This window comes from Miniopterus schreibersii (genome assembly GCF_964146895.1).
Source record: "Miniopterus schreibersii genome assembly, chromosome: 10".
In the NCBI taxonomy this organism is placed as follows: domain Eukaryota; kingdom Metazoa; phylum Chordata; class Mammalia; order Chiroptera; family Miniopteridae; genus Miniopterus; species Miniopterus schreibersii.
Genome location: NC_138110.1, coordinates 20,995,821 through 21,018,802, shown reverse-complemented (window position 1 = coordinate 21,018,802; position 22,982 = coordinate 20,995,821). Strand labels below are relative to the sequence as shown.

General features: G+C 39.9%; 1 protein-coding gene across 6 annotated transcripts in view; it reads right to left on the bottom strand.

The window, feature by feature from the left end:
- DYM (dymeclin) overlaps window positions 1-22,982 on the bottom strand; it is a 277,415-nt gene that overhangs the window by 22,775 nt on the left and 231,658 nt on the right. For all 6 annotated transcript variants that reach the window (XM_081148364.1, XM_081148366.1, XM_081148361.1 and 3 more), the window contains one exon: window positions 21,545-21,658. In XM_081148364.1, coding sequence (XP_081004490.1) covers window positions 21,545-21,658 — 114 coding nt within the window. The remainder of the gene's footprint in view (window positions 1-21,544; window positions 21,659-22,982) is intronic.

Sequence of the window (22,982 nt, the reverse complement as noted above, 5' to 3'; positions counted from 1 at the left end):
TTCCAAACCAATTTTTTAATTGAGTGGAACGGGTATACTTGTAAGATAAAGTCAGGGTCAACTCTAATGAAAAACGTGAATGCATCTACATGGAATTGATAGTTTAATGTATGTATTTTGGGGGGGGGGGAACTATCTTTAAAAAATACTGAAATCAGGGAAAAATCTGTAATACAAAGTTTTCAGTTTTTGTATATCGAGAATAACATATATAGTGAGAAGACATGGACAAAACAGGAGAAATAGTACAATAAGTTGATTATGGAAACAGAGCTCCAGATTAGATAAGCTGGCTCAGCCTCACTTCACAACATGGAACTTTCTAGATGGATTGATGTGTGAAGTAAACTTAGTCTTGACAGAGCTATTGATGTGACCACGAAAAATGGGGAATAAATGGTAAATTATTATAAATGTAATCATATCTTAAAGTACTACTCAAAAGAACTTACTATGATTCCTTCCAAACTAAAATATCAAATCAACCAACCAGTTAAATAACTTCACTAAGGAACTTACCTGTTTTGAGAGTTCAGACCAGTGACCTGAGCCTTCTTTGGGCTCAGGTCATTTGCTAGCTGTTCTGAAAGACGAGGCCTTGCATTTCTCAGAGATGATACCAGCTGTCCCATAGAGATGTCCTATAGTTGCCCCAACTTTTCTTCAGGGTCCTAATCTCTAGACTTGCAACTTCTCCTGATGTCATTTCATGAATAGCATATAAGTTCTCAGACGACACCAAAAGTAAGATTCACATGTGTTATTTTCTGTTCCTTCCTTGGTTGTATTGGGACAAGTGGACTTTGTTTTCACTACTGTCAGTGTGCTCACTTGTAGCGGTTCTTTTAAGTTATGGCTTCTAATCCATTACAGACTCAGAAGCCAGACAGCAAGGCTTACTAAATCGTGTGTCTAGCAAAGAGTATCAGGCTGTGAGCAAGGACTCAGCCCTCTCTTAGTGATAAGGTGCATGGAAAGGACTTCGAGTCACCTATTTTTATTATTTAGAACTTACAGCTGCAGTTCTTGGTTTTGATCTGGAAAAGTGAGGTTGATAGATAAGTGAGAAAATAACACTGGCTAACAATTTCTGAGAGCTTACTTTATGCTAGGAACTTTGCATCCATTGTCTCTTTTAAGTTTCTCCAGGTACCTCAGGAAGCAAGCAAAGCTATGAGATAGACCTATCCTTGAGGTGAGAAGCTGATGTACAGTGAGGGCTAGCTAGCTTGCCTAAGACTACACCATTAGTGTGGACATGATTCACTCTTAAGCCCTACAGTAACCTGCCTGCCTCTCCATTTATATGCTTCAGGGGTGTTGGCTTCGGGGTCTAAATTCTGTCCAGAGCTATTTCCACACTCTGAGGAATCAAGGTATCTCGAAGTCCTCAGGGTTTGGGCTGTCTCTTTTCTTTGCCATTTGCATCCCCTAATTTACTTAAGATTCCTCATTTGAAAAGGAAGAGAGGAGAAAGGCTGTTTCTTTGAATGCTGCTTTAGAAACTATGGCCCCGTATAGAGGGAGGCTCTTTAAGGGACAACCTCTAGTTGTGTAGTGCTGTGCAGGCAGGAGTTGCTTAATCAACACTAGTTGAACAAATGAATGAAAAGGACGAAAATCCCTACTGCAAATCAGAGCTTGTAAAAAGAGAAACGTAAGCCACTGGATGTTGGAGATATTTATTCAAGGATTCAGAGGTCTAAGGACTGTGGGAACACCATAAAGAATGATGGAGAGCCCACAGGTTCCTTGTCCCCTATTATATCTTGATCTGAAAAACCCTCAATATTGGATTTGGTGTATTTCTTCAATAGGGACGGTTAACAATGAGAGGCTATATAAGGGAATGTGGAGGACATGTTGAAAGGACTAAACTATTCACTGATTTTTCATTTTCAGATCCCATAGCTTAGGGCTGGAATACAGATGTCAAAACAGAGAGAAAGGTAAATTTTTTATAGTGCCTACCTACTATTATTTCTCATCTCTGTATCAACAAGAAGAATGCTGAATAAACGAATCTGATAAAACAGATACTTATTTAATGGCAGGGGTTGTCAGAAACAAGAAAAAGAACTAGGTATACTAATTGGACACTTTCCTTGGTGAAATTCCTCTAATGCACATTTATTTACTAATTTATTAATTTTTTTTTAATCCTCACTCAAGGATATTTTTCCCCATTGCTTTTCAGAGAGAGTAGAAGGGGGGGAGAAGAGATCAATGTGAGAGAGACACATCGATTGGCTGCCTCCCGCACGTGCCCTGACCACGGCCCAGATTGAGCCTGCATCCGAGGTACATGCCCTTGGCCAGAATTGAACCTGGAATCCTTTAGTTCACAGGCTGACACTCTAACCACTGAGCCAAACTGGCTAAGGCCTCTAATGCACATTTAAAAGAAAGACTGTGCTTTCATTCCTAAAAATATGGATTTTGCTACACGCATATTAGAACTAAATGGAGAAAAATAAGATCACTCTTGATTAAAAGCAACCACCCACTCCAGTCTGTGTAACATTCTGGGATACAAAGGAAACCATGGACACAATGCTCTAAATACAATTCAAGTTCACAAAAGCTTATCTCCGAGTGATGAATAGAGAGAATGATTCATTCATTTACCCTTTATGGAACCAGTGTGTCTCTGGGGTTTAGATTATGAGCAAAGCCACCAGCCAACATAGGCTAAGGTTGGCTTTGTGACTCTAAGTGTATTTTTAGCAAATAGGAGCCACGACAGTCAAGGGAAATAGTGCTCACTGATAGTAATTCTTTACTAACTTGGGGGTCTAAACTAATCAGGGCTAAAAGCTGAATGAAAAGTATTTCCAAAAAGGGGTGGGGGGAATCTAAGGAATCCACTCCTAAAAATTACCAAGTTTATACATTAAATATCGCACAGTTAATGACACAGGGAGAAGGGACAATAATAGTAAGACTACAAAGGGTCTCATTTATAGCATCTTGTCATAGGGACTATTGGAAATTAAATAAGGCTGTTTCTAGCTGCTACTGCTATCAATTAGCCAGCAGCCACTTCCACAGCCATAATAACTGCCACATGCCCGTTGTGTATTACCTCTGGGCTGCTAATTCCAAACACAGGAGGTCGGAGCTGCAGACTGCACTGACCAGACTGGCCTACAGCCGAATGCCCTGCTAGTCAGATTTTGTTTTACAAAATGAAATGATTCAGTACGTCAGAATATTTTAGATAATTTAGCCTAGTTCCGCTCCTTAAACATATGAACTATATTATATACTTTGTAATAATTTAACCTTCACTTACCCAAACATTTTCTATGCCATGCTACATGCTTTTCTTTATTTTTATTCCTCTAGTTTCACAAAATTTAAACAATGATCTCTGGTCTAAGTTACAAGGTTATGCTGCCAATCAGGTGACTCATGTCAATGTCTAAAGGCTTTTATTTTAAAAAATGAAAAAAAAAAAAATCAGTCCTGTAAAACTGACACTTTAGTTTGAAAGATGAAGGTACCAACATGGGAAAAAATTCCATCCCAAAGGGTCACCTTTTTATATCTATGAAAGGAGAGCCCAGCCCCACTCCGTGGTCTGCTCCCCACTCTAGCCCCTGCCCCCCCTTCCTTGTGGGGGTCCTCAAACCCTAGTAGTGATGGGGGTACCCACGACCAAGACCTGAAGTGCTGGACAATAATAAAGAGTCAATGCTTCTGAACTTTGGAAGAAACCAGATTTCGTCAGTGAGGTTTGGCAATGTGAGAAACCCTGTAACCAATTTCATTTCCTGATAAATGAATGGTCCACAGGGGAAAGGCAGCCAGTGAGTTCAGAACTGTTGAGAGCTCAGACTTCACTGAAAGACTCCTTGAAGGAGCCAGCCTGTCTACTGCTTATCACTGCTGAGCCAGCCAACCCCATGCAAACAGGGCAGCTGCCAGACTCCATTTACAGCTCACTGAAGTGCAAGTGAGAGGGCTTCACAAACATGTGGTATCCTTTTAAGGAATGACACTGCTATCGTATATCCCTTCCATTATAGTGCGCTTTTTACCCTGTACATATGGAAACATATGCCTATTAAAATTATTTTAGAGCGGCAGATTTAACGGTCTTCATCATTTAAACGTAATCCCCCTCATCTAACCAAAACCAAAATGTCCTCAGCATTCAGTTTAGATTTAGAGTTGGGGAAAGGCAATGTCTACAAACAAATATTCGAATAAATAAGAGTAAGATGTAGAAAGTCAACCTGTGGGGAGTTACGAAGGACAGAAAGTACCTCAAAGTACCAAAAGTAGCTTATCTGAAATACAAATAGTGTAATTAATCACAAGATCATTTACATTTTAAGCTTGAAATGAGTATCTGCATGTTTGAGTAAACTAAAAGGCAATTCTCATCGATGTGACCATATATGCTGTACTCATGCTTAAAATTTAGAAAAACTCTTAAAGAACACTTTTCACATTAATTCAGAATTGGTCAAAGCAGATCCTTTAAAATACGTTTGCTAAATTCAAGTAAATTTTGTCAAAGGTTAATCTGACATTTAAAATATCTAATTTGGGCTTGCTTAGAAAACGCACACTATTACCCTGCATAAAATAGTCAAATGAACGCTTGAAGGCGGGAGAAGGGAAAAGTCCCAAATAATGGCTCCAGGCCCTTAATTATAAGAAATAAAGAAAACAAAATCTGAAACTAGTGAGCTTTCCGGAGGCTCACAGGCCTGGACTGGCAGTAAGGAAACCTGGAGCTCATTAGCCTCACCCTGCAAGCACACGTCACAGCAGTGAGGAGGAAATGCTGGAGGTTTACAGAGAGGGAGAAGGTTCACTTCACCCACCCAGAATACCGTATAAAACAAGGAAAGAAGGAAGGCCAACAGGCCCTTTTAGCTTCTTTTTTAACCATTAATCTATTTTCCCCCTTTGTCCATGGTTTTGGGGACACAAGATGCATTCTTTTGAATTTAGGGTCTTTAATTTTAGGGTCTTGGTGACACTGAGTTGAGCTGCCTCTAGGCCCAGGCGAGGGAGAGAAGTCTATGATCATGTGTAGAGAGTCAGGACTGAGTTTGCTTTATTTAGGTAAAATAATTTGGTAACAGAAGGAAAAGGGAGTTTCCTAGGTTGTTTTAAAGCTACCTGAGCCGTGACTCTGACAGGTCACACGAATTGAAAAAGACAGCCGCTTTAATTAAGATCAGTGTTCTTTGGTCTCCACAGCTTATAAATCAAGAGAGAAAAATGAAAATCTCTAAATATTATGCTTATGAACCACTTCAAGTTTTAATTATCTACATATATATTAACTGCATAGTAAGTTTAAATTCAGAAAATAAGCAAAACTGGAAAAACGGAAAGGTTTAATTTAAAAATAGGACTCATTACCTGTGGTAGGACAATTAGTCTGGTTCATAACATGAAAACTAAGCTATTTAAAGGATAATCATCAGCACTTTGTAGAAGAGAACTACAAATGACTACTGAGGTTAATAGCCAAACGCACATCGGAGGCCTTTCATTAATCTCAAGAGCTGTTTCTTGTAAATATTCTGCAAAGCACATGAGTTTCTTATCCAGTGAGTTTCAAGAGCACTGAAATGATTTTCTGTTTTCTTCTAAATGTTTCTGCTTTTAGACCGGCTCAAATTCAGAAGCTAGATGGAGGTGAGAGTTAGGAAGGGAGTGGAAGGCTCACAGAGCGATAATGTGAAGACTGCTGTGGAAAGGCCCGATGTGACTGGGCTCACGGAGTTCTGATAAGAGAGCACAGGGGGAGGCAGACAGGACAGGATTTCCCTCAGATACTCATCAACTAGAAATCCAGGTCAGGGACCCAGCTTCAGCTTCTGCCTCCTTGGTGAAGGACAGCATGAGGTTTATAGTTAGACAATGAATGAGGGCCCATGATCCTAGGGTCTGGACAATTAGGACTCTGAGGTAGTCACTGTGAGGAGGACCAGGGAAATTCCCTCTGCTATTCAGTATGCTTCTCCTCCCTGCAAGGGTCTTTTCAATCAACACATAGCCTCCCGTGGGAGAGCTGAACAGGCAGCTCCTGAGGGAGGTTCCGGCACTGGCTGGGGGCAGACGAGCCTGGGGGGTGCTCTCCCACTGCCCTTATTCTTCACTCCTCTCCTCAGTCACTCAGAAATGTTTAATTAAAGCGAGCAAATACAACTACTACACCTAGCTGAGGAAACGGAGGTATAGAGAGGTTTAGTGACGCAGAGATAAACAGGAAGTCAAGGAGGGTCAAGAGCAAAACGTTTCTGGATCTTTACTTGGGAAACTGGCTAAACTGTAGATGTGAAATTTTATCCACATTTTGACGATGGGGGTGGTGGGTAATGCTATAAAACGTCAGAATTTTTCCAACACTGAGAATTCAAAACATTTACCACTGTGAGCCTTGGGAATAAGGAGTGGTGGTTTAAGTTTTGAGGTGGGGAAGCAGAGGGATCAAAAGGATGTTTACTCTGTTTTATAGAAAAAAAATTTATGAAGTGCTCTTTCCAGGGGAAGGCATAATTATTATTTTCTGCTGGGAAACATTCTGGCTAGTTGACAATAAGGATCTGATAGAACATAGGAAGAGTTTAAACCCCATGCACTTAGAAGCCTGCTAACACGCTTCCCTATGCTGAGGCTGTGGTACTATTTACCCTCCACTTGGGTAGAGCAATGTCAGAAATGTGTCAGCAGGAGCACCCTGTTAGTGCAGAAGCAGAACAACACTAAAGTGAATTTTACGAAACAAAGCACAGCCAACCAACCAACAAACCCTACCCACCCTTTTATCTTACTACTCAAAGTAAATAAATATTTTCATTTAGGGGGAATAATCTTTCTGTCTCTGTGTGTGTGTGTCTACATTTGGATGGCCGAATGCACACACATGTGTGTATGTATAAATATAAATATGAACATAGTTGAAATCATATGAAAAGTATTGTGTTTTAAGTCTGGAAGACACATTAGGAAAAACTGCCATGCCTTTCTAGTTCTAGATGACACTATAAATTATTTCCTACTTTTGGTTTACTTGCCATGCTACAAAGATTATGCCAGAAGTAAACTACTGAAATATGTTTTGGTAAAACATGCTATTGTAATTGTTCAAGTAATTCACAACTCCAATGTAATAGCAAGCACTGTGCCATCTAGGTTTTGAGACAATTGGCCATACAAAATGATTTTTCTGGAGACATTTTACATGAAGAATTATCATGTAAAAATGTAGTAACAATATAAAGTACTGAATGTTCACATCCTGAAGACATAAGAAGTGTGTTGTACATTCTGCTTTAAAAGGACCTTTGGAGCTACTGCATAAGTATGATTTCAGTTACTCCCAGAATCCTCCCTGGAAGAGTCATGGACAGACCATGGTTGCCTTTGAACACACCACTGCTGCCACTCCTAATAACTTGACAAATAGTATGCTTAGATTGAAAATCTCTTCCTCATTCCACCTACAGAAGCTCGGTTTTTGAGGGTGGGCATTATATAGCTTTTACTCTGTCACAAGGACTAGTTCTGGGCTGCGTGAGAAAGGATAGGAGAAAGAATGCTGTTGAGTCTTCTGTAGGAGCTTGCTTATAGAGCTCCTTCTTCTGAAATCTGAACTCTTGAAATGATCTAACCATAAATTAATTCTTTTCACAAGTAGTGAAACATATGGTACTGTGTACAAGGGAGCTTCAGGACTTTTTTTCTTTTCCTTTTGGCAGTGTTTTTCTGGTCTCCCATTATATTTTTGAATTGAACTATGGCATTTGTTAGGTGAAAATGACCAAACTAACTGTTTCCTTCTTTTTTGCTTATTGAGATGATCATACAATAAAATTCACTAATCTTTGTGTTCAATTTAATAAACTTTGCTGTTTGTATATAATCAAGATATAGAATAGTTTCCTAGCTCTAAGGAGCCCCCTCCTGCTCCCATGCATTGGACTCCCTGCTCTGTCTCCCCCTGGACCAAGGCAGCCTGCTTTCAGTCACAATTTTGTCTTTTCTAGCATTTTATTGATTTCTAAAAATCTAATTTAACTTTAATGAGTCTACTGCTTTTAAAATGATTGAGACTAGTTCTAATGGCTCAGGAAGATGGTCCACCTTGTGTGATAAATGCTCCATGTGCATTCGAAAAGACTGTGAATACTACTATTTTTAGGTGACATGTTCTATGAATATCAATGAAGTATTTTTCAGATGTCCTATGTCTTTGGTCAGTTTTTTGTCTAGTTGTTCTACCAAATGCTGAGAGAGGGATATTAAAATCTCCAAGAATGATAGTGAAATTATCGATTTCTCCCTTAAATTCTTCATGACTTTGAAGCTGTTATTGGTGCATACATTACAATTATTATGTCTTCTTGTTGGACTGTCCTTTCGATCATTATAAAGAATCCTCCTCATCTTAGGTTTTGCTATGAAATCTGTATTATCTGATACTAATCCAGCCACTTAAACCTTTATATGCTAACTGTTTGCACGGTACCTCTTCTTCCTTCTATCACTTGCTTTCAACCTATGCTTTTATATTTAAAGTACATCCTTTGAAAACAGTATATAGTTGGGTCTTATTTTATCCATTCTAACAATGGATAAAATGGATGTTTTGTGCATTAACATTTAATTTAATTATTGGTATGGTCGGGTACCATCTTTTTTGTTTTCTATTTGAATCTTCTGTGTTTTGTTCCTTTGCTCCTCTTTTTCTGACTTTAGGGGGTGTTATTTGAATATTTTTTAGATTTGCATTTAAATTTTTCTGTTGTATATTTAGCTCTTCATGTTTAAATTATTTTTTATAGTGGCTGCCCTAGAGATTATACATCTTTAACTTTTCACTGTCAATTTAAAGATAGTAATTTACTACTTCATGTAAAACACAGAATATCACACAGGACTATATCATCCATCCTCTCCTATCCTTACACTATAGTTGGCATTTACCCAGATATTTACCAGAAATATCTTTCATTCTTTTTTGAAAATCAAAGTTTCCATTTGGTATCATTCGCATCAGCCCAAAGAACTTCCTTAGCATTTTTTATAATGCAAGTGAGCTGGCAACAAATTCTTTTAGTTTTCTTTTACCTGATAATGTCTTTATTTCGTTTTCACTCCTGAATAATGTTTTCACTGGATACAGAATTCTGGGTTGTCAAGTGCTTTTCTTTCGCACTTGAAAGATTCTGTTTCATTCTGTTCAAGACTCTATGGTATCTAATAAGAAGTGATATGTTAACTGGGCTGTTGTTCTCCTGTATGTACTATACCATTTTTCTCTTGGTCTTTATCACTGGCTTTCAACACTGTTGACAACAGTGTGCCCTGATGTGGGATTCTTTGTGTTTATTGAGCTTGGTGTTAGCATCTCATATCTGCAAATTTCTGTCTCTTTTCCATTTGATTCTTTTTTATGGGTTCCTATTTCTTGGCTGAGACTTCTTGGTTCTCTGCTGGGCTTTTCATGCATTGAAAACATTTTTCATGCCATGAAAACATTGAGGAAAGTTAAAATAACTGCTTTAAGATCCTTGTCTGTTAGTTCCAACATCTGGTTCATCTTGGGGTTGAACTCAATTGATTTTCTTTTATGTAGAGAACGTGTTCCATTTTCTTGGTGCCTTGGATGTCGGGAAATTTTGGATTGCATCCTGAATAATATTAAGTTGTGGAGATTCTTGTCTGGGCTTGAACTGCAGACTCTATTTTATGTAGCAGCTAGTCTCTGTTCAAATCTTTTGTCTTTAGCTGGGCTGCTTAAAATCTAGTCTATAGATGTGTGGGGAAGGATTAGTGAGAGGTGTGGGCAGACAGAGTTCAGGGATCCCTTCTCTCTCTTCTGCGATTCCTCCACTACTGTCAGAGTTCATGGGTTCTCAGCTTCTCTTTTCTGGTTCTCCAAGCCAGAAAGGCTACAACTTTCTCCATGTGCCCCATCTCTGCTGTGTGTGCCATGGACTGCAACCAGCCCCAAGCTAAAAACCTCAGACACAGGAGGTAAGTTTGCTATTTCCCATCCTCCAAGTGGAAGTACACACTAGAGCCGTCCTGCATCTCTTCACTCTTTATCTACAGGGTAGCAAGTCTGGTCTTAGCTCAGACTCTGAGTCTTTGGCTGAGCTGCTTTGTTTCCCACATGTGGTACACGGATCACTCAGAGACGCAGAGACACAGTTGGGGGATTCCCCCTCTGGCTCTTCCCTTCTGGGATTCCTCAACTCTCTTCAGCACTCATGCTTTCCCAGCTTTACTTCTAGGATTCCCCAGGCCAGAAAAACAAAGTTTTTCCATGTGGGCTACTCATCACCCCACAGTAAACTAGAGACTGTGCTTAGCCCCAGGCTAAGAGGCATGGACATGGAAACTTATATAACTTCCTATCTCCCTCCTCTAAATGAGCATGAACTCCCTGCTAGAGTCTGTTTGCTTCCATTCACTTTCCAGTACCTTAAATACAGTTGTGTTTGGTATTATCTGCCCAGGCTTTGTAGTTGTTTCTGCAGGGAGTGTCATCTGGTAGGGTCTTAGTCCATGATACCTAGAAGCAGATATTCTCAAGATGATTTTCAACCACACTGTATTAATTCATTCAGTAATATTTAATGAGTAGCTATTCTGCCCAAGGCTGTGTATTATGCTAGATGCCACAGGGAGGGGATGTAAACATAGAAAATTCAGCAAGAACTTAAAATCAAGTGAAAAAGGTTAAAATATATACATACATGCTTATATAGCTTATATATACAAGATAGCATGGGGACTTTTTTTTAGTAGCTTAAAACTGGAAATAATCTGAATGTCTACCAATAGCAGAAAGGATAAACAGTGGACATGTAATACTAATTAATGTAATATTAATACATCAGTGGAAAGGAACAGACTTTGTGTAACAATATAAATGTCTCTCATTGACAATGTTCAACAAAAGAAGAAAGGTGCAAAAACAAAAAAACAAACTGCATGATTCCATTTATAAAAAGTTAAAAAATGGGAAACCATATTGTTTGGGAATATACACACAGATGGTAAAATTATGAAGAATAAGACTATCACCTCCAAAATCAGGACAGTGTTTATTCCTGGGGACTTCTGGGCTGTTGGCAATATTCCACTTCATTTTTAATGTTTTTAAACATGTTTTTATTAATTTTTAGAGAGAGAGGAAGGAGAGGGATATAGAGAGAGAAACATCATCGACCGGCTTGCCTCCTGCACACCCCCTACTGGGAATTGAGCCTGTACCTGGGCATGTGCCCTGACCAGGAATTAAACCAGTGGCCTCCTGGTTCATGGGTCGATGCTCGACCACTGAGCCACACCGTCCTCTCTTGTCACTGAGTAGGAGTAAGTAATTTTGATGCTTTGCTCTAATGCTGTACAATGGATAAGGAAGGTTAAAGAACCAAAGGCGAAATCAATATTTTGACTGAGAGGAAAGAGAGACATAAGGAACAGAGATACAGAGTGGAGAAAGTAATTTATACAATGAATATGAATCGAATGAGTTTGGTTCCAGGCCCTGAGCAAGGTGCTGCGGGATGCTTTTTGCTACAATGGAGACATACAGGGACATATGAGGTACCACAGGAATGTGGAGAAAGAACACCCAAGTCTGCCTGGGTGAATTAGGGTGGGCTTCACAGACTTGAAACAAAGAGTTCACCTGGCACACAAGACATAAAGCTGTGAGAAGCTGGAAGAAAAGGAGGAAAAAGGCAGGAGCGGCATGTAGTAAGGCACAGAGGTCCAAGATACTGTCCATTTGGAGATCTGCCAGCAGTTTGGAGCACAAGATCCACTGGGAAAAAAGAACCAAAGATAAGTCAGGAGCTAGGCTATGAAGTGCCTTGCATGTTGGATCAGAGCAGGCGTACAGTGAAGGCACCTTTGGCTATAGGACTAAGGATGCCATGGCAGGAAAAGAAAAGTTTAACCCCCTCCCCAGAAACGACTCAATTTTAAATACTAGATACGGTAAAATTCTTTACCCTCTAATTACAGATAACTGATTAAACCAAAGAAAAGAGGGAGCGGGAACTTCCCATGCAGAGTAGGAGGTGGCGTGGGTGCCGTGTGAGGGCCAGAGCAGGCCTGGGAGAAAGCTGACGGTCACCTGGCATTCAGGCTGCTCACTACTAAGCCAAACGGGCACCAGGGACACGCCCTGCTGCGCACGCAGACAGTGAGGACTCTAGCTGTGGCTTCTAACTCCACTCTGGAGGACACGCTAACTTTATTTATCTCCTGCCAAACCCTAAAGGAGAAATAAGCAACTTAGGATTTCAGGGCCTGTTCTTTATGTCTCTGTTTATGCAGGATGGTCCGAAAAAACTAATTACCTGGTATTGCCTTTCCCAGGCTTCATGGAATACCAGTAAGAGGAGGATGTTTAGAATGACATTAATACTATTTACTCTGAGTAGCCAAGTTGTTTAACTATATAGACAGATTTATCCAAAGACAGTATATTCCCACACAGGATATTACATAAATATTTTAGAAGGCTATGTCAAATAACATTTGATAGAAAAATATTTTATTTTGTTGAAAGTCAATTACTATGCCATGGGCTTCTAGATCTTAATGTTTACTTGCCCCAAATTGGAAGAATAATTCTACAAATTTGGCTTTAGTTCTATGATACAAGAGAAACGTCAAAACTCTTGGCTCATCTTTTTCAGTTGACATTAGCTGGTTAATTTCTCACAAGTAAGGGGGGCACTGTACTCCTCTTAACAACCCAAAGATGGCTGAAAAGAACTTTGAATTGTCTTAATGCTTAATTTATATTTTAAGAAAGAACAAGTCAGTAAGTACACACTATTTCATATTTTCATGAAGAGCTTACTAAAACAGCATTTCCAATGTGAAACATCCTCTTTTACATCAATCTTGCATACAAAGCTATTATTACATACCCAACAATTATTTTATTAGTATATATGAGTTAATGACCCAAAAGACTGTAATGCGTTATCATGTGGTATAATACAAATATTATTCAACATACAGCTTGAATTTTCAATCAACTTTAGATATGGCAGTATTCTGTGAATTTAAACTCTAGAGGTTTTAAGAGATTCATTTTATTTTAAACACTCAACCCAAAAGGATGATTAAAATAATTGAGATAGGCTTGATTATAAACAAGCCCTTTTTCCCTAGTAACATCTGTGGTAATAATGTGCTGTCATTTAAACCAACTGAAGATGACTCAATATCCGTGAATAAATAAAATTTTAGTTTATTTTCTAGTACTGGGGATGCCTTTTTCCCTTCCCCCTTTTTTTTAAATCCTCACCCAAGGCTATGTTGTTATTGATTTTTTTTGTTAAGGGAGAGAGAAACATTGATCAGTTGTCTCGGAATCAAACCCGATACCCTTTGGTGCACTGGACGATGCTCCAATCAACTGAGCCACACCAGCCAGGCCTCCCACTTTTTTTTCTTAACTGAATCACCCTTTCTCTATCATCTGTCCCGCTTGCAACCATAGTGTGAGATAATAAGCTGGAGTCAGGAGTACAGTTTCTTGCTATGTTTCAGAACAAAATTAACTGGTCGGTGTAAAGAATTTATCTTTGACCTTGGCCTCAATAGGATCTTGCTCTAAATAAAAGTTAACTGTCCTGGGACCTCCCACAGATCAACTAATCTCTCTCTTTTTAGCCATAGTCCTGAAAAAGTTATATTTTCATTTATATGTTACTGTCTCAAATACAGAGGATGTTTTCTTTCTGAACATAGTATCATAAATGAACAACATATTAACATTCAAACATATAGTGTGTAACCGTAATTCATTTTGCTTTAAGGTATTATAGTGAACTACAAAATGAACTCTCAGTATCTGCTATGGCCCATGGAGGGGCTCTTGGGATTAGAAAATGAAGTCTGGGATTGGAATAAGGAGAAAAAAATGGACTAAAAACACAATTAGTGAGAGATAAGCCAAAAGAAAGGAGCTAAGGTTTATCACAGGGGTGGATTAGATATGAAAGAAGCAATATGACAGCAGAGTGAAGAAGCATTAGTTGTCCATGGGCAAGAAAGGAACGGGCAAGTGGAAGGGTACATAAAGCTCTAAGAAGAAGGTGGCCTAGCACTCAGGTCAGGTCTTGTTACCTAATACCATTTATTTAAAAAAGAAAGAAAAGGAACCAGGGCTCACTGGAAATGGTTGATTCCAGGTTTGAGCAGGAAAGATACAAGATGAGCCTGGAGCATCTGGTAGCCCAAGGAATTAAAGGAGTACTCAAAACAAGATGGACACATGTGAAAGATGTCAAAGGACACAGGAACCAACCTGGAGAGGCTCCCATTGGCCAAAGCTAGAACAATGTGAGCAACAAAACAGATGACAGTATTGAATTATAATCTATAGAATAAAATATAAATTATCATTAGGTAAATACCATAGTAGCAACTGTGTAGGTAAGACCCATGATAGATGAAAATAACCAGTGGGCAAAAGTTTCAGGAGAAACAGGATATTAGCAAAGTCTCAAAGTCTCACTTCCAAGATAGTCAATTATAAAGAACAAAACAAAAAAACAGTTACTTAAAACTGCTCCCTTCCCAACACTATCTTTCTTCTTTGCTATATTTTTCTTATTATTTACTGCTATCTAAAATATCAAATATTTTACTTATTTCTATCCCCCCCACCAAAAGTTCTACGAGGGCAGAGATTTTTGTTTATACTGTCCACTGCTGCATCCACAGAGTCTAGAACGGTACCTCACACATATAGGGTATAGGGAGAGGCAGTTCAATGAATTACAATTGCAAAGAAGATAGTGAAATAAAAATCAGAAAAGCAGGCCTGGAAATAGAAAATTTTACTCCCAAACTCTAGAATTCTAACAAGTCCCCATTTCCCCTTCAGCATATATAAAGAGAGCATTTCATTTGTCTTCTCATCACATTATTGAGCAACTACTACATAGAAGACATCAAGGGGATGCAGATGAATATGACAGGACCCCTAGTCTCAAGGAAGTTACAGATGAATGGGAGAGAGAAAACAGTCTGACAATGACATACATGGCAGAGAAGGATAGGAGACGCGCAAAATGTAAATATAAAATGCTATGGGTATTTAGAGGGAGGCATACGTAGGTTGAGGAATAAAAGGAAAGTCTTCATAAAAGTTGTTAAATTTATCAAGGCCTTTAATGAATGCTTAGGATTTAATTTTATTTGTTTTATATATCTTTATTGATTTCAGAGGGAGAAGGAGAGAGAGAAACATTAATGATCAAAGAGTCATTGATCGGCTGCCTCCTGCACCCCCCAACTGGGGATCGAGCCCACAACCTGGCAAGTGCCCTGACTGGGAATTGAACCTTGACCTCCTGGATCCTAGGGGATGCTCAATCGCTGAGCCATGCCCTGCAGGGCAGAATGCTTAGGATTTAGATAAGCAAAAAGCAAACAATTGGGTTTGATATATTGGGAAGAGAGACCTGTGTAAGCAAATCCAAAAATGCAGGAAAGACGATGCAAAAGGCACAGGTAATTCTGGCTGGAGCACTGGGTGGCTAAAGGGAAACAGGAGAAAACACTGGAACAGCAAGTTGGGATTAGACTGTGGATGGTCTAGAATTCCACTCTAAGAACTCCAGGCTTTACCTGGCAGCAACAGGGCACTGAAATCTAAATATTTTTGAACAGGAGGAGGTGGTTACTAGAGCACTGCTCTACAAAAATTCTTCAGGAATGTCAGAAAGTAGAATTCTAGACCCTTAAGAATTGCAAGGAGTCTCTGGGATCCTTCTGTTTAACCGTTTATAGCAGATTCTTCCTTCCTTTCCTCCAGTATAAGGGACTGAACCCCCTGCCATCTGGTGCTCTTCCTACTTTCACCACCAGACTACTGAAGTATTCTTCATCATTTTATGAGGCCACCGAGGAATTGCTAAGTACGTGAGTAGTCAGAAAGCATCCCCAAAGGTTTAAGTAATACCTGTTTTGGTTCAGTTTTCTACCCATTGTTCTAGGCATAAAGTGAAATGCTAATTCCTTTCTTACAGTATAGTCCTTAAAGTAGCTGACTTTTCATGCTGCTTCCTCAGTTTCTTTTGATCCTGTCACATTGTTGGCAACTCAAGCATCTGAGGGACTGAAAGCTGGAAAACTACATTTCTTAGAACATCTCCAGTAAGGCTTTGGGTTAGACTGTAGCAGTGCGAGGAACTTGAGTGTATTTCGGAAGGTAGAAGAGAAACAGAGGTCCCTGTTGCTCTGGTAACAGCGGTGGGCAGGCCAATAGGCTTCAGTAGGAGTGAAGTCTTGCCAGTGGCCTATAGCAATCTTCCTGCAGACCCCAACATGGATGCTGCAGGCAGGCCAGATCATCAGCGATGACACTCCTGGTCACTTCTGATTTCCTGAAGGCCAGCAGTGGTTTTCCCCAAACTTGGCTCCCCTAGTCCTTTCAACAATTTTCCTTTCTGTTTGAAATGAGGAGTTTAATTTCCCTGACACATTCAGTAGGGAAAACAGAGGCTTATGCAACTGCAGGAAAGAATAAGGTAGGCAAAGATCAGGGACGCTGCAACTAAACAAAGTCTACAGCACTGGAGTGGATGGTTCTCAAGAACTCACTTCAAGTTGCTGCAAACCTCAATATCTCTGGGGAGCCATCAGCGACCTCGGCCACCGACAGCACCAAACAGGCCAGGGGCAGAACCTACTGCTGGAGAAAAACGGCTTCTTTCCTTCAACATTCCAAATCTCACTCAAGTGACTTTCTTTGGCAGACTCTTAACTCAGAACTACACAGGGAGGAGGATTCTGGAAATGCATTCTGGCTTGTTCTCTGTGATGTAAAAGAGACTGGAGAGGGGTGATGGTGATACAGAAGTGACAACAGATACTCCAGCACAAACACAGTTCTCATATTTGTTGTTTGCACAGGATAACCAGTGATTGGATAGTCAACACTTTTTTAAAAATATGTTTTTATTGATTTCAGAGAGAAGAAGGGAGAGGGAGAAAGAGATAGAAACATCAATGAGAGTCATTGATTGGCTGCCTCCTGCACACCCTCCACTGGGGATCGAGCCTGCAACCCTGGCCATGTGCCATGACTGGGAATTGAACAGTGACCTCCCGGTTCCCAGTTCATGGGTCGATGCTCAACCACTGAGTCACAACTGGGTGGATAGTCAACACTTTTTTAAAAAAAAGTTTTACACCCCTTCTGAACCATACTTTTCTAATGAACTGTATTCCAATTTTTAGCAATTTATGTTTCTTCTTGTGTACAGATCTGACTATGTTGTCTGCTATTACACGCTGAAAGGTGAGCTTTGTCATAAATGAACACTTCCTCATAAAAGATATCTCCTTCAACTATAATTAAAAATAAAAAAAATTAAAAGGTGTCCCCAGATTAATAATTTTTCCTTATTGTTTCTTGCATCTTCTGAGAGAGAAAACTTATCAAAATGTTACGTTGTTTTGTGCTTTGTAGAGAACCATAGTTTTGTAGACGCACACACAGAATTAGACTCTCAGGAAAGGTTCTTAAAAGTCAGAGTTGCACTATCTAACCAATATCTGAGTCTTTACAATTGAAAGACAAATAATCACACATGTGTTCACTTTTTGCTCTTGTGGCCAATGGGAGGCATTGTTAATGTATCTCAGCACTCTTTCTGCTGAACCTGAACTCAGCCTTGGAATCCTTCTTCATTCACTGCTCTAGCCAGCTAGTACCAATAGCTGCATTCCTGCTAAGTGGCCATTAGCCTATTCCCCTAACATCTCTATGTAGTGAGAATGAATGCATCACTTCCCAAAAGTTGCCTTTTCCATCTCTAAATGATTCCATCTGCTAGAAAGTTCTTCCTTATATGGAACTGAAATGCAGGTCCCTGTATGCAGCTTCTACGCACTGGTCCTATTCCTGAGACCACAAGGAACAAGTCCAAATCTGCTTTCATAAACAATTCTTCCAGCACTTGAATACAAGTCTCTTCTACTTGAATCTTGTCTTCTTAAAGCTAATAACAACAGTAGGAGTTTCTCTAATCACTTCCTGTGTTCCTTCACAATTTTGGTGATTCTCTGAAAGTTTTCCAGATTGTTCCAAGGCATGGCATCTGGAAGTTTGCTCTGAATTGTCTAGTACAGAAGCCTCTATACACTAGGAGCATACTCACCCACAAGCATTGTTGAGCTGCACAACATTCAGCGAAGCAGAGTCGGGTTTCTAATCATGACAGACTCTGACCCACACAGACCAAGACAAATCCACTTCCATAAACAACTCTTCCACAATACTTGCAAACCAGTTCTTTAACCAGTCCATCAGAACTATGTTCTAGCTACCATTCCTTGGAGCTTTTGAAATCAATAAAGACTGCAGCTGTCTCCTAGGAGGCCTAAGTGCCCTCTGCCTACCAGACAGTTTCTTGGACTTATTCTATTGGTACTTCACTTTACCCCCATGCTGCAAGTCAACCAATAATAATCTAACTGGTCTCTCTGCTTTCATTGTCTCCCTGTCTAGTCTCAACATAGCAGTCGGAGCAATAGTGTTAAAATATAAACCACATCATGCCACTTCTCTTCTCAAAATCTTGCACTGGTTCCCCATTTCACTGCACTCCCTTACCCCCATTACCTGTTCACCTCTTACTCTCCCCCTCATTCACACAGCTCTAGGCACTTTGGTCTCCTTGTTATTTCTTCAACATACCTGGCATTTTCCTCGCTTAGGACCTTTTCAGTGGCTGTTCTTACTGCTTGCAACTCTCCTCTAAATCATGCTTAACTCTCTCACCTCCATCTTATATTTATTAAATGTTGCCCAGGCCATTCTCTGTAATTCTACAACTTTCTCCCAGCGAACCCTCACCGATACTCCCAAACCTCCTTCCTCTGCTCTTTTACTGTCCAGAGCACCTATGGCGTTCTAGTACAATCAATCGTTTTGTCATATTATGCTCATAGTTTATTGTCCATCTCCTGCTAGACTGTGAGCCCTGTGAGGGCAGCAATCTTTGATCAATGATGGGCCCCAAGCATGGAGAGCAATGGCTATCGCAGGGCAGACACCTGCTAAAGATTTACTGTCGACGGAACCTTGTGGCAAGCTTACACCTAACATGTACATTATATCCTGGTCAGCACTGGTCACTGCTCAAACATAAGCCCCTCCCTCCAGTCAGCCGTCTTCTCCTGTACTTTCTTTTAAATCCTCACCAAGGATATATTTTTAAAATTGAATTTAGAGAGAGAGAGAAACATTGATCGGTTGCCTCCCATACGTGTCCCAACCAGGGATCGAACCCGCAACCTAGGTATGTGCCCTGACTGGGAATGGAACCCACTACCTTTTGGGGTACGGGACGACCAGGGCGTCTCCTGTACTTTTGTCCCCATACTGCTTTGTGCTTTCTCTCCCTTCAACCAAACTCCTGTTCTTCACTCCTTCTATATCCCATAAGGCCTTTTTGAACCTGTTTCATGGTTAAGTATTCCTCCATTCTCAGGCCCAGAGCTGAGTCCTCCCTCCTTCCTTCTTTAACTGAAAGCTGGCTCTCCCCTCTGGACTCCGGTTTCCCTGGACGCTTTGGAAATAGAGGCTGCTCTTCCTTTGTTCCTTGGCTATTGATCCTCTTATCCTCTCCCCTTAGGCAAAAAGCTCTGCTCATATGAGGCTGTACCAGCTTCTTCTCTCCGTGTAGCTGCCACCTACTGACTTCCAGGCTGCTCTCCAATTTACTGGAGCATTTGGCTCACAATCTCCACCGCATGGCTTATCATCCTGAGAGACTATGATGCCCATGTGAACGACCCATCCTTGGCTTCCAGTCATTAACTTGCTCAGTCACACAGACTTTTACTCATATCCATACCACTTCAGTCCCCCCACGCATGGCCAAATCCAGACCATGTTATCACCCTGCTCTGCTCTACCTTTGACATCTTCAGTCTAAGTACACCTTCTCTAATCACAGTCCCCAGTACTACTATACTGGTTCTTTGATCTCATTAAAATCCCTCTTCCCCCGACTCCTCTGTATGATGCTTCTTTACAGCCTCATAAGAGTTCTACTTCTTTCCTGATCCATCACTTCCTGTGAGCAACCACTCCAATCTTCATGGATTTTTGTACTGATTCATATGGTCTAGTTCAGAAAATCTGAGATAGGAAACAGTATAACCTCTCCCCCCTCCCCAAAACTTAATGTAAGAATAGAAATAATATGAATTCCCTACATTTAAAGAATTGTCAGGAATAAAGTCAGAGCTGGAGTGTCCAATGAACTGTAATTAGCTTTTAGGCTACTGCCACATGGTGGTGCCATGTTAGCTGATAAACACCTGATGTCTTTGCCCAGCCAGTGTGAGCCTTGCTGTTTACGTATGGTGGAACCTCTGTGAGCGGCTATGATGACTACCGTGCGTTGTTTTACAAACTCCGTTATTGTAACTGAAAATATTTTCATATCCTACAGCAATATCTCTCAAGCGTTCATTAAGCAGTAGTTTGGTGATAGCGCTGAAAAACACAGCCCCCAAATAGTAACTTTGGAACAGAGTTAGTTGTGATGAAACACGATAAAGTCCAAACATTCACTATGATGCTCTGTGCTGTTAAGACTGAGTACTTTAAAACATTCAGAAGGTGATGTAAGAAAAAATTAAAATGGAGTATTAAAGTAAAAATATGGTACAATGCTGTACATTCATGTATCTCTCCTCCCCCCTCCAAAACCATGACCTTCACATTTTTTCCTGAGAAAAAATTAGTCTTGAAGTATGCACCTATATCATGAGATCTCTTCAGGAACATACCTAACACACAGTGTGAATGCCTTCTTAAAATACAATATTTCTATATTTCTCCTACCTCTTTCATAAAATGCTCCTCTTTCCACAGATATATACAAGCATACAGCAAATAGTGTGGTGATTATGAGCAGGGACTCTGGAGCTAGACTGCCTGGATAGGAATCTCCCAGTTCCATAATTTTCTAGTTTTATGACTTTGGGTAAGTTACTTACATTCTCAGTGTATCAGTTTCCTCATCTGAAAAATCAGAATGATAATGGTACCGACCCTACCTTTAAAGGGCTGTTGTGAGGATAGAATAAGTTAATATATGTAAGACGCTTACAACCCCACACAGCTTTGAGTAAATACTAGGCAAGTGTTAGCCACTGTTGCAGATGTCATCACCACCACCTCCCCCTTCCCATCAACCCTCGATAATACTTAGAAGGATGAGTTTATTTCACTGGGTTAAAAAAATAAGGTGCTCCTTTATATAAACTACTCATAATATATGCAGTGGTATGAAGATATTAGTCCTTCTCTGGCTACTTTTGGGAAAACTGAGACCCCTTCTTCATCAGTTCTGTGTGTCAGTATACAGTAGGGCAGCAATATATGGGGAGCCTGTTCTAGGGCAAGTACTGGGTAAGTGATATGATTCTAAGTAGAGCCTGCTCAGACACTAATATTTACATCAAGTGATACAACAGTATGTGTTGCATTTGCCAGTCTTACCTTCAGCCTGTCTTTGGGCAGAGCAACAATCCCTTGCTTGATGATTTCCAGGACCCGTTCCACCGACAGCTCAGCTCCAGCATGTAGCAACCTGGAGCTGAAGAAGGTGATCACCTGGAATGTAAAGTGTTATTTTTTAAACAAGTAGATATAGGAGATGTATTTTCAGTAGATGCCTTTCTCACACGGTCATCAAACTATCATAACTGTATTTCTTAGAATGACGTGGCTTTTAATTCACTAGCCCTCCTAAATGTGTCCTCTCTATAAAGAGTTTGATGTCTGAATCACAGCCAACCCCTGAATCTTCGGGGCTCATTATCCATTCCGTGAATTAAGTAGGCTCCTGAATTTTGCTCTTTCTTGTGCTGCCTCGCCTTGCATTTATATTTCATTTAGAGAGCAGCACCCATCAGCAGGTGGAAAAAGAAAGCTAAAGTTTAAAAACTGTTAATATTGAGGCTTCATAGTAACTCTTAAAAAGAAAAAAAAGGCTTAGTAAGAAAGAAATTTGAAGCTAATGCCTAAAATGATGTTTGGGTAGTATTTATAAATTTAATTTTTCCACAACACTTGTATCCCTGATCACCAGGGATAATCAACAGCAAGCTATAATTACTTGTGTCTCACCGTCACTCCACAGCCTGAACTATGCAGCAACATTCTGGACATAATACTGTCCCTTAATATTTGTCACAAAACACTGGAAAAATATCATCATATCTTAGCAACTCATTTTAACATTATAGTGCTAATAAATCAAGACAAATGTAGATTCCTGTTATTCAAGAACATCACACTTGAGTATTTATAGTCAGACATGCAGAAACTTAAAAGCTTATGCTGTTTAAAAAAGTTGAATATTTCCATGTTTTCTATTTTATATTAAGTTGCTAGCAATTATTTGCAAACATTTTAATGAATTTTCATTCAAGATTACTCTCCTAAATGTTAATTGTTCAAAAATACAACTCCCCCCCCCCCCAACCATTCTAGTAGACAGTGCATGACATGACATAAATGTCATTAAAATGCATCATTCCGAAAAGTAAGGAGACTCAGGTAGAGCCAGGGCCCTAACAAGCTTGTGCCTTGAGAGAGAGGGTAGTAGTGAGTGAAAACAAAGCAGCCGATGGCTGGCTATGAGAAAGTTGAGACCAGATAAGTAATTTCTTTATCTCAGGCAATCTGCTGGCACCAGCTCCTTTGCAAGTTGCTTATTTTGTCTACAGCACGTTGGTTTTTCAGCATATGCCTGCCTATGGGTCTTGTTTTTCTCAAGTCAGATTTTAAGCTCTTTTGAGGAATTCTGGGATAAATTTTATTCAGAGTTTAGACACAGCATGTATTCAAATTGATTTTTTTCAAATTGATTTTTATAACATAGTGATTAAGTCTCTGAAGACACACACAACATAAATAGAACACATACTGCAAG